General features: G+C 37.0%; 2 protein-coding genes across 2 annotated transcripts; both read right to left on the bottom strand.

Annotated features, from left to right (window-relative positions):
- Positions 1-7,041: 7,041 nt before the first annotated feature.
- On the bottom strand, positions 7,042-7,446 carry LOC145271354 (uncharacterized). The gene has a single exon (XM_080126899.1). It carries the CDS (start codon positions 7,444-7,446, stop codon positions 7,042-7,044), a length of 405 nt encoding a protein of 134 aa, XP_079983025.1.
- A 9,283-nt stretch (positions 7,447-16,729) lies between these two features.
- LOC145271358 (uncharacterized) lies at positions 16,730-17,329 on the bottom strand. The gene has a single exon (XM_080126901.1). It carries the CDS (start codon positions 17,327-17,329, stop codon positions 16,730-16,732), a length of 600 nt encoding a protein of 199 aa, XP_079983027.1.
- Positions 17,330-19,096: the final 1,767 nt, after the last annotated feature.

Raw genomic sequence — 19,096 nt, forward strand, 5'->3', positions numbered from 1 at the left:
GTATTTTTTTTTAGGTTTTAAACTTCGGACTTTACAGGTAAATTTCTAAAAAAAACACTACTTTTGTTTCCTTTTAAATTTGAATATATTATTTATTGACCTTTTCTCTTCAATTTGTGATATATAACACTTTGGTGAGTAAATGAATTATTTACTTTTTAATAGACACTTGAAAATGGGGGGGGGGCGTGAATTAAAAAAAATGTTTGTCTAAAATATTATATTCAGTTTATTGGAAAGAGCATAAAATTTCACATTGACCCTGAAAATATCGTAAAAATACAATCAATAGAAAAATTTTGAAAGATTTTTTAAAGTTTAAAAATTTAAAAATATTGAGTTCGTAAAATTCATTACTGTTTTAAAAAAAAATTCTATTACTTTTAAAACAACTTTAATAGTTTATTTTGGAAGTATAATCCATAAGGAAAATAAACAACCCACTTTTAACAGAGAAATTACGAGTTTTTTAATATTTTATTCGCAGTTTCGTGTTAGGGGTGTCAAATATTCCTACAAAAATTCTGATACACCTATTACACAACACCCCTCCGTCTCCAGGTTAAGAATGGCTTTCTAAATAATAACGTTTTTATTTCAGCACGGATCAATAAGTGCATGCACTGCATGAGTACCAAATTCTGGCAGATTTACCGTTTAGTTGTACAAATATTCTCAAACCAGGTAATCACTAAAAGGGACACTTAAAGCTCGACACCGGTATATTAGCAGAAGCTTTTTTTTTTACATGTTATACAAACTTTAAATGGATAAAATATAATCACATAATTATTGTAAATGTGATCATCGTTATAAAAATTTAATTTAAATTAGCCACGTTGTTTTACAAATAATGAAAGTTGAAGTTTTCAAATGATGAAATATATTTTATTTTATAATTTAACATTAAAAACATTGAACAAAAAATAAAAAGTAAATCTTTGGGTACTTATGTATTTTTTGGTACTGTGCTAAAATAATAATGTTATTATTTTGAAAGCCATTCTTAACATGGTGATGCGTTTTGTAAGTATTCTGTGTTTCCACCTTTCAATTAAAAAAATCGTGAAACTTTAATTAAACCTGAAAAAATATTTAAAAATAGCGTGGTACCAAAAATGCAAAAGCACAAATTTTTGTTTAATTTTACAGTAGATTTTGTTCTTGGATGCATACGAGGGCAGATGGTACCGCACTATTTTTATATATTTTTTTTTCTTTCTAGTTTAAACTCAAGTTTAACGATACCTTTTCTTTTTAAATTGTAAGGTGAAAGTACAGAATAGTTACAAAACACCCTCACCTCCTCACTAAGAATGTTTTTAAAAATAATAACGTTATCATTTCAGCACGACACCAAAATATATAAGCACCCAAAATTTCATTTTTGTTAGTCAATGTTTTTTAATTTTAAATTATAAAATAAAATATATTTAATCATTTTAAAACTTCATCCTGCATTATTTTTTTAATTTGCTAAACAAAGTGGTTAATTTTAATTAAATTTAATCATATGATTACATTTTCAATTTTAAAGTTTGTGAAACATGTAAAAACTAAAAAGCTTCTGCTAATATACCGGTGCCGCCCTTTAAGAGTCCCGTTTAGTGATTACTTGGTTCGAGAATATTTGTACAACTAAACAGCAAATCTGCCCAAATTATTTCCTTGTAAAAATAATGACGTCTCCCTCAATTGAACAACGTTCAACATCGGAGCCGATGTGTATTTCGCTAGTGGGGTAGCACTTGTGTACGTCGACCTTTTTTTCTTTCTGATTTCATGTTTCAATAAAGACACAGGGAAATTACAGAACAAAAATCAAGAAAAATGTTTTCAATTCTGTACGTGAAAACGCATACGCCACCACTGATAACATAAAGAATTCCGTATTGACCGTTTTTTTTTAATGTTGAAGTCAGTATTGAAAACAAAATCTGATAGATTAATGACCATTTGATAATAATCCGATGAAAAAATGAAATAAAGATGAAAATAAAAAATACACATACGTGCGCCATGTAGTAATACTTACGTTTTTGTTTTATAATCTGCTTTCGATTAACTTTAGCTGGTTTTATAAAGGAAACGATTTTTCAAATGTGATTGATTTTACAAGCTCAAGTTAACATTCAAGATGACGAACGGAAGAGCAAGTTCGCAGAAAACACAATTGAAGAGGAAAAATAAAAAAGAAATTATTTCGAAATAGAGCCGACCTACTTGTTGAATATCATGGATAACATTAGTATTATTTTATTTAATACTAGCTTGGGTGCCCGGCGGCGTTGGTCGGGTGTTTGGAGGTGTGTGTTGATGAAAAAAGAAAAAAAATGAGGTGGTAGTAGGCAGGTAGTCTCGAATTTTTACCGTGTAGAAGGAAAAGAACGTGAAGAAATAAAACGGGACGTCTTTGCCGTTGCGTGCATCGCCAAACCGGAAGTGACGAAGGTTTAAATTAAGGCTAGTCAATCGAAAAGAGGGGATTACTCTAAAAAATATATCAGCGACCCCTCCCTGTAGAAAAATGCCCAGTTGAGGGCGAAGGAAGGAGTGTTTTGGGTCAATTTTTCGATATTTTCCGTCTGAAGGGTCGAGCCTCAAAACAATACCAATTTCCCGAAAATCCGTCGCCTGTGGCTAAAGTTTTAGGCAGACATACAAACAAACATACATACATTTAAACAGACAGGTGAGATCTATATTATAGATTATATTGGACCCAAGTAATAATTTTAAAAGTTGACTCATGAGCCACCACTGAAAATCGAAACAAAAACGTTTCGCTTACGATTTACTTTTTCCTTTGACGTTAATGACTGCACTATGAAGACAGGTTTACTGCATAGCTAAAAATTCAAACATGAACCAATTGCTATTACGTCATGCATGCATATTCATAATGCCCTCGTTCGACCTTCACCTGGCAAATTTCATTTTTTTTTATTTTCACACATTTTGACTGATTTTCCCGGGATAAAATCCAAATATGAATTTTTGCATAAGTTCAAATATCTATATATGAAGTTTCATGTTTGTAGATCAAAAACTGAGGGAGATGTTTGGTAGGTATTTTTTTTCAACAAATATATATGCGTATAGATAAATATATACAGAAAGAGGTTTGTATGTAAATATAACATTTTTACGCAAATATTACACAAGTATAAATCAGAATATCTGCATGAATATAATTATACGTAATACTTAATTAAAGATGATCATCCCATAATAAAACCGAAAAACTAAAAGGGAATTAATTAAAATTTAAATTAGCTAGATCTTTTGCAGATGAATGCAACTCCATGAACCATATATAACAAAGTTGTATTTTCTTTTTTAAATAAATAGGAAAAATGAGTTTTTAATATGAATATCAATATACAAAAAATATACATATATACATAGAGATCGGTGTATATATACAGTACTAGAAGACCCATGACCCGTTGGGTCAAATAAATATTCAATGTAGATGATAATAATAATGCCAATAAAACACAAGACAATAATATGCAGAGAATGTATCGTTCTTAGAAAATAATCTTATTAGGTACAGAATATGCAAAACCCTCCCACATCCCTGTTAACAATGGTTATCGATAAAAATAACGTTATTATAGCAGCACGGTGCGTATTCTACGCAAGTACTAATTTTGTCTGTTTTTGTTGACACCCATAAAATTTTGTAATCTTTTCTTAAAATTAATTCGGTTTTCATTTGAAGTGTTTAGGCAATACTGTTGGTATAACACTTCGATAAGTGTTTAGAAACCATGCACGACGTCCAATAAAAAAAATCTACTTGTCTGTTTATGTGTATAAATGTTTTGCTAAATGTTGTAATCTTTTCCACAAATGAGCTTTAAATGTTTACGCAAAACTGTCGGCATAGATGGATGTTCATAAAACATGTACAGTGTCTAAGAAAAAATATAGGGATATGTATATTTATACTGTAAAAGCATCTTCAAAATTATTTATTAGGATATAGACAGCAGTGCACAAGCACCTTAAAAATTGTCAAATCGGATCTGTACTGCACAAGCACTTTCATAATTGTCACATCGGACCTATACAGCACAAGTACCTTCAAAATTGTCAAATCAGACCTATACTGCACAAGCACCTTAAAAATTGTCAAATTGGACCCATACTCCACAAGCACCTTCAAAGTTGTCAAATCGGACCTATACTGCACAAGCACCTTCAAAATTGTCAAATCTGACCTATACTGCACCAGCACTTTCAAAATTATCAAATCGAACCTATACTGCACAAGCACCTTCAAAATTGTTAAATCGAACCTATACTGCACAAGCACCTTCAAAATTGTCAAATCAGACCTATACTGTGTTTATTTTTTTACACTGTTATGGGCTTATGTTTGTGTACGCATGCGCAACCAGAAGTTGTAAACCGGGTGGTGGGTTACAACACCCACTACAAGGTTACCTGAGTTTTATATGCATATAGATAGACAAATACCTTTTTCTAATTTATAAATGAAAGAACTCAATACTTTTATGAAATTTTCTGTTGTGTTAAATATTTTGTACATCACGGGGTAAGAATTTGTTTTTATCTGGGTGCTATAGTGAAGAAGCACATTATTTTTTAGATGTAAGTTATACTACTCGAATATTTAACGGAATTTACAGTTTTAATAACTTATGTACGTCACAGGTAAGATATTCTTTGTATTTTCATGTGAGTACTATACTGCACAAGTGCCTCATTCCTTAGGTAAGATATTGTGCAAGTATATTAGTTCTAACATAAAGATGAAACTACTCAATGATTTTACATAAGTTTTTCATACGAGTACTATACTGCACAAGTACCTTATTTCTTGGATAGAATTTCTTGTACACATAAATACATTCACAAAGTAAGTGAACATTGTATGTGATTTTTGGAATATGACATCTATAGACATATACAAACATATACATTACATATAATTCATAATGGTCAGTTAATTAGTTTGGGAGTTGATCCAAGGCACAAAAAGATATAATCATATATACATAATTAAAATTCATAATGATCGGTTAATTAGTTTAGGAGCTAATCCAATATATATATATATATATATATATATATATATATATATATATATATATATATATATATACTCGGGTTTTTTATTCAAAAGTAATGGACTAATGAATTCAACGAGGTTGTTAGATAGTGCTCAATAAAAAGAGCTGATAATACGTGTTTATATATGAATAACCTATTATTATTATTATTATTGTTATTCATTGAACTTTTGAATAGTCAAGTCGCTGCCTGATGATATCTGTTGTTTGATTGAAACAAGTGGCTATTTGTAGCAGCGGGATGTGAGCATGTTTATATAACAATAAACAAGTATATATATATATATATATATATATATATATATATAAAGCTGAATGTCGGTGTGTGTGTGTGTGTGTGTGTGTGTGTGTGTGTGTGTGTGTGGTCACGAATAGGTTCCTATATGGTTGACTATTTTAAAAAGCTGATTACATATAATGATAGATGTATCGAGACACAGGAATGGGTATGTTTGATCTGGCAGAACAGTGGTTCATTAAAATTGTGGGGTCTGAGTTCACGCCTGGTCCACAAAGTATGGAAATAAAAAATAAAAAAAACATTTACAAGTGTTTTTAATATATATGTACATAAGAATACTTTGATAAGTATGTTTTAACTTAAATAGGGATGGTATAATAAAATTGTGGGGTTTGCGTTCGCGCATGGCCTCCATAGAATGGAAATAGGCACAAACTTTAATAAAGAATTTTCATATCTATCTGCATAAGTATACTTTGATAATTATGTTTCAGTTTGAGGAAGTATGGTATGATAAAATTATGGGGTGTTCGTTCGCGCCTGACCTCCATAGAATGGAAATATGTCACAAAGTTTAACAACGTTTTTTAATATAGATCCACAGAATATTGCGATAAGTGTTTCATTGTGAACAGGTATGGTATAATAAATTTTCAAGTCGGTTTCTATTTAACCCATAGTTCGGATTCTAACAGGTACTGCCACTCTATGTCAGAGTACACCTGTGAGCAATGGCAATTAAAGGGTGGCTGCACACTCTCCAAAAGCCCGCAAGCTGGAGCCTCACCATCGGATATAGTTTAAGGTCATATCCAGGACCTCAATAAGTACGTGATTATACTTCACCATTTAAAGTTTGTAAAACATGTAAGCAAACGTCTGCTCGATACGTTTAAGCGAAATAGACAAACTACATAAAATGTTTTATTTTATTATTTACTATCCTGGGTGTCCGGGAGTTTGGAGGTGTTAAATCGCGAGAAGCACTGAGAACACAAAACCTTTATTGAGTTAAGAATATGACGCAGCTTTATTGCCTGAATAATGGTCGTCTGCGAAGCTAGTGTCGTGTTTTCACATGCATAGTTTCACAGGAGGTTGTAGTCGTAGCTGCATATTTTGTTTTACTCGTAGCTACGTACTCCATAACATCCTCTTCCCCCCCCATTGGTTCTTGGTTTGACTGAACGAGATATGTGGCGTGTTATATTCGATATGTGTGTGCGTGTGTGTGTGTGTGTGTGTGTGTGTGTGTGTGTGTGTGTGTGTGTTGGGGTGAGTGTGTGTTAGGGTGTACAGTCTCTCACTCATGCAGGGGGTTTGATCACCCGGTTAAACCTATGAAGTTGTTTCTCATGTGTTGGGGATTTTTGTGGTCCTGGGTTTGCCTAAGTGGCTGTGGAATGGAGACATATTGTGGGAGAGTGATTGGTTCTGTTTCGTCTATCAATTTTTCTGTTTACTTCAACCTCATAACTTCGTGGTGCTACTTTACTAATGACTGTGCCCGATCCCCAGTTGCTGTTAGGGCTTTGTGGTTTGTATTTCCCCCTTACAGGCTATCCTATGGTGAGATTGGGTAGTGACTTTCCACATGTCTTTCCTTTGTCGATTTCTTTATCATACCTTTTATCAATTTCGTTCGATTGATGAGGACTAAGAGTTATATGTTCGATGTCCCATGATTCCAGAAATCTACGGAAATAAATGCTCGCTGGTTGCGTTGTCAGTTATCATTGCTGCTGGTGCACCATGTGCAGCGAAGATGGATTTCAGCTTCACTTTTTTGACGAGGGAGTTCCCACTTGGATCTGGGAGCAGGCCGACCTCCACAAAATTTGAGTATATGTCAACCAATACCGCAAAGTAATTACTGTCTAGTTCAAAGCAGTCACTAGCCACACACTGCCAGGGGTGTACTGGTATTGGGTGGGTCATCAGAGGTTGTCGCTGTTGTTGAGGTTGGGTCAGTTGACAGGTTTCACAGCTTCGGACTGCCTCAGTGATCTCTGCATGCATTTGCGGCCAGAACATTATGTTGCGGGCTGTGTTCAGTGCGTACTGAATGCCCAAGTGAGATCTGTGTGCCCGGATGATCATCTCAGGTCTGAGTTTGGTTGGAATGATAAGCCATATGCCTCGGTATGCTAGACTATTTTCAGAACATAGTTCATCTTGGTATGGCCAGTATTCTTTAATGTTTAGTGGGCTGTCGTTTTTGTCCTCAGGCCAGCTCTTTTTGTAATCTTTATTAGTGTCTGTAGAATAGTGTCATATCTGGTCTCTTCTCGAATCTGTGAGAGGCGGTAGTCTGTGACAAAGAGGCTGTCATCCATATTGATGTTTTCCAAGTCTCTTTTGAGTTTCTGTTGCTGCAGTTGAAATATGGTGCAGTTATTTTCTGTTGTGGTTCAAGGAGTAGGTAGTGACGCACGAGACAAGGTATTACTAATGTACATTTGGGGTCCTGGCTTGTATTTCACGCCTAAGGAGTATTTTTAGAGCCTTAGCCGCATCTGCTAGAATCTCTTTGGGCTCACATGAATGGGTTTTGTGAGTATTGTCTCCAGTGGTTTATCGTCGGAGAATACCTTGACTTTCTCTTTACCGAGAATGTATTGTTCAAAACGTTCTGTGGCAAATACGATGGCAAGACATACTTTTTCAATCTGAGCATAGTTTCGCTCAGTTTTTTGTGAGTGCTCAGGATGCATACGCAACGGGATGTCCTTCCTGTGTTAGGACTACCCTGAAAAACCGACTTCTGAGCTTTCACATTCAAGTGAGACCTCCTTATTGATGTCATAATAGGGGCTTCAATGATGAGTTTTTTTTTAAATCTGAATAAATGCTGTTTCATGTTGTGACAGTCGCAGTGGTTCACATACTGTATTGAGTTTGGGTGCAAACTTAGCGAGGTAGTTTACGACTCCTAGTAATCACTGAACGCCTTGGATGTCCGTAGGATGTTGCATCTTTGATATTGCTTTGACTTTCTCTGGATCCGGTGCCAAACTTTGTGCACTGAAAGTATTTCCAATGTGGTTAACAGAGGTTTTTTTGAAGTTGAACTGCCACAAGGGCATCATCATGGCATTTTCAACTTCTGCATCGCTATCACTGGACCCGTAGAGTATGTCATCGTCTACTATCACTTGTATGTTATGGAATCCTTCAAAACAGAAGTCAAGTCGTCATTCTTCGGGAGCTGAGCTGATTCCAAATGGTATGTGAAGCAACCGTATCCAGTCAAAAGGGGTTCAGCATGTCGTTAAATATGAGGATAGCTCGTCTAGAATGAGCCGAAGGAAGCCGTCTTTGGCATCTACAACTGAGAAGAGTCTGGCCTTCTTCATTTTCCTCACGATTTCCTCGACTGTTGGGGGTTGGTAGTGTTGCACCTGATCGCTTTATTCAGGTGATATGGGTCAATGCATATTCGCAATTTATTAGGTTTCCATATGACGACTAGGTTATTGATCCATGAAGTTGCTCAGTGACCCAGGCTATTATTTCTTCGTTGACCATTTCGTCATGTTTTCTTGTTAACTCAGTTTAAGTTGTAGAGGGACTCAGCGAGGACTATTTGCATAGGCGTGATAGTCTAGAGAAAATGTCGCTGTAGTTGTTGAGGATTTCTTCTTTTGTGATTGGTTTTGCCTCCTTTACTTCACTCAGCTGTCGCACACATTCTGTGTTAAAAGCTATGAGCTTCACTACAGAGCTAGCCCGTCCAGAAAGTAATGATGGTGAGTTGCTATCCAAAACTTGGAAGGTGACCTTTTTTATTCCCTTCATTTCACAATAGAGTGTTATTGACCCCAAAGGTTGAAGTATAGAGTTGTCATACACCTTCAACATTGTGAGAGACGGTTGTAGCGGTGCTTTAGTAATGCGTTTCTGGTCAGCAACGGCCAATGTACTGCAGCTGGTCCCAGTGGCAATTTGGAATTTGCATAAGGTTTTTGTGCTGTCTCCCGGGGTGGATATGCGAACGTCTGCCTATAGTGTTTGCAATCTGTGAGACTTCTCAGGGCATAGATGCATTCGTCACTGCTGACTGCTTCTGTTTCCATGTAGCGCACCTTTGCAGTTTGCTGTGTTGAGGATTTATTTTGCCGTTGTGATAGGGTGGGTTGCGCCTGTGATTGGTATCTCTGGCAATATGTTTGCGCTTTAAGCAGATAGCATATGCAAGTCCATAAGCCTGACTCTTTACTTTGTCATTGCTATGTCCACAGAATTTGCTGTCCTTTTTGAATTATCGTAGCTTTTTATTATCTCCCTTGGTGTAGTGGATAGTTTCTGTTGGGTTGTTCAGTTTGCCGAGCTGTTATTCAGTCTATTCAATGCTCCTCCAAATTTCTATCGCCCTGTCTGAAGTGAGTCCAGATTCACTGAGCCTGGCCCAAACATTATTATTATTGGTGCCTGTAACTATTTGGTCACGCAGTAGCTCATCCTCAAGGGCGCCGTAGTACATGTTTTGATTAAGTGTCTTAGTTTGATCAAATGCGTGTCAAATTTTCCGCCCTGTTCCTGTGTACAGGAATTAAATGTATACCGTGGGTATTTTTTTTGTGTTTGCTCGTTCCTCTGCCAACATCGGCGGGTTTTTGTGTATTTGCAGACATTCCTTGCCGATTAGTGAAAGAAGTGAACCTTCCTGTACGTTTGCTGGTTTTTTTTCTAATTTCCGCCACGGTCGCATAGTTCCCCCATGTTAGTTTGAAAAACGCCCAGTTTTTTCGCAAATAATCATCCATTTCTATTTTTGCTGGTGGTGGAATAGCATACGCCATGTTTATTGATGAATAGGTTTTGGCAAAATTCCGAGCTTGCTTAAATCGACGTGGTCTGAAAAATGTCTCTTCCGTACGGAAAAGAGAGTGTACGTAAGACAAGAGTTTAAAGTATTATTCTGCGTAGGTTTTTGCCGAACATGTGTTGGAAGTGTTCACTAGTTGTATATGGGTCATTCCAAAGAGAGAAATCCCGCTGACACCATGTTAAGTAGCGAGAAGCAGAGAGAACATGAAGCTGATATTGAGTTAAGAATATGCCGCAGCTTTTTTGCCTGAAAATAGTGGCCTGCAAACCTCATCTCTGTTTCACACGCATAATTTCGCAGGAGGTTGTAGTCGCAGCTACGTACTTTGTTGTAGCCGTAGCTACGTACTTCATAAAATCTTCTTTGAATTTTAAAGTATTCATCAAAACATGTCCTTTCTTTTTAGTTTTTGGTTTTTTTTTTACTACAGTGGCGTAACTGAACCATTATATATGTAGCGTTTGCTTGATCAGTGAAGTGTGTGGAAAAGTGAAGAGAGCTTTATTAGCAAAGACTGTAGTCTGATGGTAGGCTCAAATGAGTTCAATTCAGGAAATGAACCAATTTTAATGAAATTTTCAGTATTTATTAACCATCACAGAATATACTGAACTCGTTATTTTTTTTAATAGCAAAGATTGTAATCCGATCATGAGCTCAGATTAGCAAAGACTGTAGTCTGATAATGGGCTCGAATTTAGGAAAACTCGTCCCCGGAAAACTCGTCTCCGGAAAATTCGTATCCGGAAAACTCGTACCCGGAAAACTCGTACCCTTTTGCTTGGTAGGAAAACTGGTACCTTATGTAATAAATATCGATTGAAAACATATTTTATGACCGTGTTTGAAGAAGATAGTGTCTTTAAAAGAGAATATACATCCCATAATATTTTTTAAAATATTTTTTACTTGTTTACTGTTGTTTTAAAAAAATTAAATTAATTTTTCTAAGTTTTCGTTTTCTACCTAGCTTTGAAAGGTTTTAGTCTTTCAACTTATTTTAAAGAGTTTATTTAGTTTAAAAAAAAAGAAGTAATGTCGAGTGTTACTTATGAACAAAAAATATCCGACGTAAGAGGATCACCTCTTAGAGGATAATAATTGCTCAAAATAGAAAACTAAAGAAAATATATAGTTTTAAAACGAGCCCCCCCCCCTCCAAAAGAAAATAAATTTGTATATTTTTAGGTAATAATGCACATCCCATAATATTTAAAAAAAAATATTTTTACATGTATATTGTTTTAAAAAAATTAAATTGATTTTTCTAAGTTTTCGTTTTCTACCTAGCTTTGTAAGTTTTCAGTGTTTAAACTTATTTTAAAGAGTTTATTTAGTTAAAAAGAAATAACAAGTAATGTGCCTATTTACAATGCCTCCCCACGGGACAGAGTTAGACACCAGGGTCGTTTTTAACGTGGAGAAAATGTACAAAAATAAAAAATTGTCTCAGTCGTGAAGGACTGCTCCCCTCCTCCACCGAAAGAGAACAAGAAATGGAAGTGCAGCATCTGAAGAACAGATACTACACTTTGATCTTGACCAAGGAATGTCGCACTCGACATTACTTAGTAAATAATTTTGAACAAAAAAATGTCCGAAAATTAAAGAAAATACTGAGATAGCGAGCCCCTCCCCTACCTCCAAAAGAAAATAAATTTGTATATTTTTAAGTACTAGTACTGCACAAGTGCGCTCGAAATAACTTTCAAGCGATACCCTCTCCTCCCCATGTTAAGAATAGCTTTCGAAATAATAACGTTATTATTTCAGCGCGGTACCAAAATTACATAAGACCGTGTTTTCTTTTTTTGTTGTTTTGTAATAACACAAGAATTATTTAAACTGAATTAATTCTTCTAAATAAAATAATTGCTTTCTTTGATAATACGTGTTTTCTTTCTTTCTTTTTTTTTTTGTAATGACACAAAAGTGTTAAAACTAGAGTATTTTTTAAAATAAATATTTGGTTTCGTTTTTTCGTATCTTAACTCCGTGATCAAGTTTATTTTTATTTAGCAAGAGTTAAAAATAATTTTAAAAAATATTATGGGTCTGCATAGTCTCTTTTAAAAGCAGTATCTCCTTCAAAAACGGCAATAAGATGGGTTTTCAATCGATATTTATTCAATAAGGGACACGTTTTCCTACCTAGCAAAAAGGGGGCATTTTCCGGGTACGAGTTTTCCGGGTACGAGTTTTCCGGGTACGGGTTTTCCGGAGACGAGTTTTCGCAGGACAAGTCTTCCGAGCACCGGCGGTGGGCTCAAATTAGTTCAATTCAGGAAATTAACCAATTTTAATGAAATTTTCAGTATTTATTAACCATCACAGAATATACTGAACTCGTTATTTTTTTAATTTTAGTGAAAATTTATCATTTTTTGTAAATCAAATCACATTTACTAAAGTTAAAATTTAAGAACTAAAAAAAAACTCGTGATTTTCTGTTTGCTTTTTATATACAAATAAAACATTGTAGATGTAAACAATAAAAATATTTTTAATATTTCAGGAACATTACGATAAGCTGTATTTATTCAATATTTTCACGAAATATTTATTCAATATTTTTGACACCCCTAACACGAAACTACGAATAAAATATAAAAAAACTTGTAATTTCTCTTTTTAAAAGTGGGTTGTTTATTTTATTTCTGGATTATACTTCCAGAATAAACTATTAAAGTTGTATAAAAAGTGAAGCGAGGTGCTCGCTGGGCAAACAACGAACAGCTCACTTATGATTAATTTTTCAAAACATTAATACGAAAGTAAATATCTGGAAAAATCAATTAAAAACCAAATCATCAGACTTAGCTCTTTATAACATATGTGAATTTATTTGCCTGGTGTATCTCACTCGTGTTATTTTTAGTCCGAAGATAAAGAAGAAAAAATCCTTCTTGACTGGTCCAATGTTTTTGACGTTACGTTGGAAATTAATTTTTTTTTAGAAAATTCGTCGAGTAAGGAGCGGAGGGAAATGATAAGAATGTTTTTCTTTCTTTTTGTGTGTTGTTTCACAAATGGAATCGGCACAGGGTGTCACGCATGAGCGACAGAGCGTGGCCGTGGCAGTAATGCGTCTTACCTTTCTGGGTGCGCGAGCAAAAACAGAGCGAGAGACTCCTTGAATTTGGCGCCACCACTTTTTGTCTTTTTTTTTTTTGAGCTCTCCGGAAACGGTGAATGTTCAATGTCTTGCCAAAATAAATTTCCGGGTAGACGCTACATACCCCCCCTACTAGACAGTATGTCGAACAAAAGAAAGTGGAAAAGTCACTGGGTATACACAGCAAATCGGTGAGGACGTTGCACTAATCTGCCCGATTTGGTAGAAGTTGTAATTACTGGTGAATCAAAGTTTCCATTCTGAACTGCGGTGTTTTGTGTCTGTTTGCGTGCTAGCACATCATCATCCAGAATAGCTTTCTTCAGGCGATCAACAGTCAACACTGACTGAATCTCGTCGATAAAGAAAAACTTTCAATACCTTAAAGGGACCGGAATACGGTGTTTGCAGTCGAGCTGTGCCTCCATCGTTCCGAACAAACACATGAGTCCACGATTGTATGTCTTTGGGGACGTGAGTGCGTGTGTTCTGTGTTCTCGGGGCAACGTTAAAAGGTTTCGCCAAGTATTCCCTCACACGAGAGGTATAACTTGTTGGGTCAGGCATGCGTGTAGGAGTGGTCAGTGCGACCATCTGTCCAGGGAGAGTCAGTGTTGTTCCGTAAATCATTTCGGCAGGCATAAAGCCAATATCTGCTTTTATGGTGGATATAATGCCTAATAGAATGAAGGGGAGGTACTCTGTCCACCTGTTAGGGTTGGAATGCGCTCTAATAGCTGCTTTCAACTGACGGTGCAGACGCTCGATCATGCCGTTTGCCGCCGGGTGGTACGAGGTAGTCCTTATGTGTTTGATTCCCAGTAGGCGAGACAACTCAGAAAAAGATAGGAATCAAATTGTCTGCCCCTATCGGTTGTGATGGTGGAGGCACACCATAACGTGATATCCAATGTGGAACCAGGGCTTGGGCAACAGTTTCTGCGGAAATATCTGCGATGGGGATGGCTTCAGGCCATCTAGAGAATCTGTCGATGCCAGTCAATAAGTATGTACAGTTTCTCGAATGTGGGAGTGAACCCACTAAATCTATGTTAACGTGTTGAAATCGTGGCTCAGGGGTTGCGAAGGTAGCAAGGGGACTTTTAATATGCCTCTGTACTTTCGATTTCTGGCAAGGGACGCAACTCTTGGTCCATTCGCGAACGTCTCGGTTAATGGCTGTCCAGATGAAACGAGAAGTCACCAGCTTCTGGGTGGAACGAATGCCAGGATGTGACAAGTTGTGTAATTGAAAGAAGACAGCTCGCCTATGCTTAAGGGGTACATAGGGGCGTTCATAACCGTTCGAAACATCGCACCATATTGTCTCGTTGGAACAAGGTACTGGGACTTGCTTGAAAGTTAGATTTTCGGAGTGACGTAAGCGATTTAGTTCTTCGTCATCCCGTTGGTCGATGGCGATCTGGTGGAGGTCGATCTCGTCAATCGCTTGAATTGCACCGATGTGCATTCTCGACAATGCATCTGCAACTAGGTTCTCCTTCCCTCTGATATACTTGATATCCGCAGTAAATTGTGATATGAAATCCAAATGGCGAGCTTCCCTGGGTGAGTGTTTTCCGGGCTTGGCAAGCAAAGCATGCGATAACGGCTTGTGATCCGTAAAAAGTGTGAAAGTGGATCCTTCCAACATATAACGAAAGTGTTTAACTGCGCAGTATGCGGCCAAAAGTTCCCTGCTTAAAGTGCTGTATTTGGTTTCAGCGTGCTGAAGGCGCCTTGAGAAAAAAGCTAGTGGTTGCCAAGTATTATCCACTAATTGTTGCAGTACACCACCAATGCCAACGTCGGATGCATCGACGGATAAAGCTAGGGGTGCATCTGGACGGGGAAAAACCAACATTGTCGCTTCTGTTAATGCCTGCTTGACCCTATCAAAGGAACGTAATTCCGTTTCGCTTAATGCAATCGTCTCATTTTTTTTGTTTTTATTTCTGAGTACGTCGGTTAATGGCTGAGCGATTTCAGCACAATGGGGCATGAAATGTCGATGGAAATTAATTAAACCGAGGAACTCTCGAAGTTTACGAAGTGAAGTGGGAGTTTGGTAATCGACTATAGATTGGACTTTCTCTGGAAGGGGACGGATACCTTCTTTGTCGATTAAATGACCGAGAAACGAAAGTGAGAAAACTCCAAACTCGCATTTTTGGGGGTTAATAATAACGCCATAATCTGTCAATCTGTGAAATAACTGCTGCAGATGCTGTAAGTGTTCACGTTCTGATGCACTTGCCACGAGGAGATCGTCGATATATGCATAGACAAATGGTAGTCCTCGCAAAACTGCGTCGATAAAGCGTTGAAAAGATTGCCCTGCATTACGTAATCCAAAGGGCATACGCAAGAATTCAAAAAGGCCGAAAGGAGTTGTGATCGCAGTCTTAGAAACATCCTCTGGGTGTACGGGAATCTGATTGTACGCGTGAACAAGGTCGATTTTGGAGAACACTGTTTTTCCGTGAAGCGAGTTAGAAAAGTCTTGCAAATGTGGAATAGGGTAATTGTTCGGAGTAGTGCGACTGTTAAGTGCGCGGTAATCCCCACAAGGGCGCCATTCGCCGGCTGATTTTTTTGGCACCATGTGGAGTGGCGATGACCAGTTGCTATTAGAGGGTCGAATAATGCCTAAATCCAACATGCGCTGCAATTCTTGTTTAGCCGCCCTTAAACGATCGGGTTTAAGTCTGCGCAGTGCACGCTCACAGGCGGTCCCCTTGTTTGGATATGATGAGTGACATCGTGTTTAACTTTGTCACTGTTAAATGTAGGACGACTCAATTCCGAGAAACCTCGCAGCAAATCTGTATACGGATCCGTATGCATGGAACGTCCAGTGTTATTATCAATGAGTTTGCCGCATTTGACATCTACAAGAATGCCGAAATGGTGCAGAAAATCCGCCCCTAAAATCAGAACGGGTAGCTTTGCGACGATGAAGACCCAACATAGTGCGCGCTATAATCCAAAATTTAATGTTATCGATGTCTCTCTGTAAGTAGGAATGGAGGAGTGATTCACCGCGTGCAGAAATAAGTTTGATTGAGGACGCTTCTCTTTCACAAACTTCTTAGGGATGATACTGACTTCCGCACCGGTAACAACGAGAAATCATATACCAGTGGTTCTATCAGTCACGTACAGGGTGCGACGAATGTTGTTCTTGCCAGGAGTGTCTGCCGCTACTACTGCCTGGCCTGGGCGTTTCCCAAGAGACGTTTCTCCATATATGAACATGGCTGGTGGCATCAGTAAGCACTTTCACCAAAACACGCATGGTACTTGTAGAGCCCACCGCTGTTCTGAGTGCTGCTAAATCACCGGGGACGGACTCGCTCAGTGGGGTGCTTATGCATTTTTGGTTTGAGCCTGAGGTCACGTAACTGTTCACTCAGGTCGTGAATCATTTGAGCCTGTCACTCTAGTTCCTCGCGTATATCCATGGAAGGGTTTGCGACGTTAGGCAGGGCATCGTTAGAGCTGTGCGTGTGAACTGGGGCTATGGAAATGGTCACGTCCATAATTTTGTCGGCTAGGTCCGCTAGCTCCTCGATGGTTGTGGAGTCATTCGAAGAGGCGAGTATCATTTGAATACTCGATGGCAGTCTATTAACGAAAAGTTGTTTAAGTATGTCCGGCAGTAGTGAGTTCTCACCCATCAACAGCTTCATACGTCTGAGTAACTGAGACGGTTTCCGATCTCCGAGTTCTTCTACGAGAAGTTGACGAAGGCGTTTCTGCTGTGAATCGGTTGTCCTACGAATCATTTCCGATTTGAAATAATCGTAGCTGATCGATCCAGGGGGCGACATGATCAGGTCGCGAACCTCCGCCATTACTTCATGCGTTAATGTGGCCACCGCATGGTTGAATTTCGTCACATCGTTCAGAATCATTTGCGTGTAGAACTGAGCCTCTACGTGTGCGAACCATAATGTTGGATCGTGCGTCCAAAAAGGAGGAATCCTCAAAATAACCTGAGTAGCCGTCGTTGAAGGAAGCGCCTCACTGTCCATCATGGGGAATGCGTTGAAGAGAACGATGATCGCAGAAAATCTCTGTGAGATCCTTTACGCCTAGAACAACTGATGTGCCGCTAAGGTCGACATGTACGTCATTTGGCGTGAGTGTGGTCGCTCTGAAATTTCCCTTGTGTGATTACAGGTAATTCTTCCTTATTGATAATATCCACATTTCCTTGCGTGTTTTTCCAAAGTCTGATGAAAAAAAAAAGGGGTCACCAGTGAAGCGAGGTGCTCGCTGGGCAAACAACGAACAGCTCACTTACGATTAATTTTTCAAAACATTAATACGAAAGTAAATATCTGGAAAAATCAATTAAAAACCAAATCATCAGACTTAGCTCTTTATAATATATGTGAATTTATTTGCCTGGTGTATCTCACTCGTGTTATTTTTAGTCCGAAGATAAAGAAGAAAAAATCCTTCTTGACTGGTCCAATGTTTTTGACGTTACGTTGGAAATTAATTTTTTTTTTAGAAAATTCGTCGAGTAAGGAGCGGAGGGAAATGATAAGAATGTTTTTCTTTCTTTTTGTGTGTTGTTCCCCAATGGAATCGGCACAGGGTGTGTCACGCACAAGTGACAGAGCGTGGCAGTAACGCATCTTACCTTTCTGGGTGCGCGAGTAAAAACAGAGCGAGAGACTCCTTGAATTTGGCGCCACCACTTTTTGTCTTTTTTTTCGGAGCTCTCCGGAAACGGTGAATGTTCAATGTCCTGCCAAAATAAATTTCCGGGTAGACGCTACAAAAGTAATAGAAATATTATCTTTTATTAAAAAAAAAAACAATAATGAAATTAATTGAATTTTACAAGTTCAGTATTTTTCAATTTTTTAACTTAAAAAATCTATCAAAATTTTTCTATTGATTCTATTTTTACGATATTTTAAGGGTCAATGTGAAATTTTATGCTCTTTCCAATAAACCAAATAAAATCTTTTAGACAAACGTTTTTTGTAATTCACGCCCACCCCCATTTTGAAATGTCTATTAAAAAGTAAATAATTAATTTACTCACCAAAGTTTTATATACCATAAATTTAAGATAAAAGATCGATAAACAATATATTCAAATTTAAAACAAAAAAGTAGTGGTTTTTTTAAGAAATTTACCTGTAAATTCCGAAGTTTAAAACTTTGTTTTTAAACCACGTTATCTGTTTTTTTTAAGTTTTTTTTTTAATGAAACCTTGGTCCTTGCTCCTTTAATTGCAAAAAAATAGGGTTTGAATTACATTTTTCGAGTAGTTATAGGCTTAGAAAGACAGGGGGTCGAATTAATTCACGCCCTCCATTTTGAAATGTTTATTAAAAAGTAAATAATTAATTTCATCACCAAAGTGTTGTATATCACAAATTGAAGACAAAAGATCATTAAATAATATATTCAAATTTAAAACAAAAAAAGTAGTGTTTTTTTTAGAAATTTACCTGTAAATCCGAAGTTTAAACCCTTTTTTTCTTTAAAACCACGTTATTTTTTTTTGTTTGTTTGTTTTAAATGAAACATTGGTCCTTGCTCTTTTAATTGAAAAAAAAAATAGGGTTTGAATTACATTTTTCGAGTAGTTATAAGCTTGGAAAGACGGGGGTGGAATTATTCAATATTTTTCACGAAGTGTCTGACACACCTACATGTGTTAATTGATTGTACTGGCTTGGGCGAGGGGAGGGGGTCTAATTAATTTTTTTTTTTTTTTGCACAAACAAGGTTTTTTTTTATCACTATTTTAAGACTTTACTAATTTTCTCTGAAA

The sequence above is a fragment of the Euprymna scolopes genome, chromosome 46, assembly GCF_053919585.1.
Source record: "Euprymna scolopes isolate OS-2025 chromosome 46, ASM5391958v1, whole genome shotgun sequence".
Lineage (NCBI taxonomy): Eukaryota > Metazoa > Mollusca > Cephalopoda > Sepiida > Sepiolidae > Euprymna > Euprymna scolopes.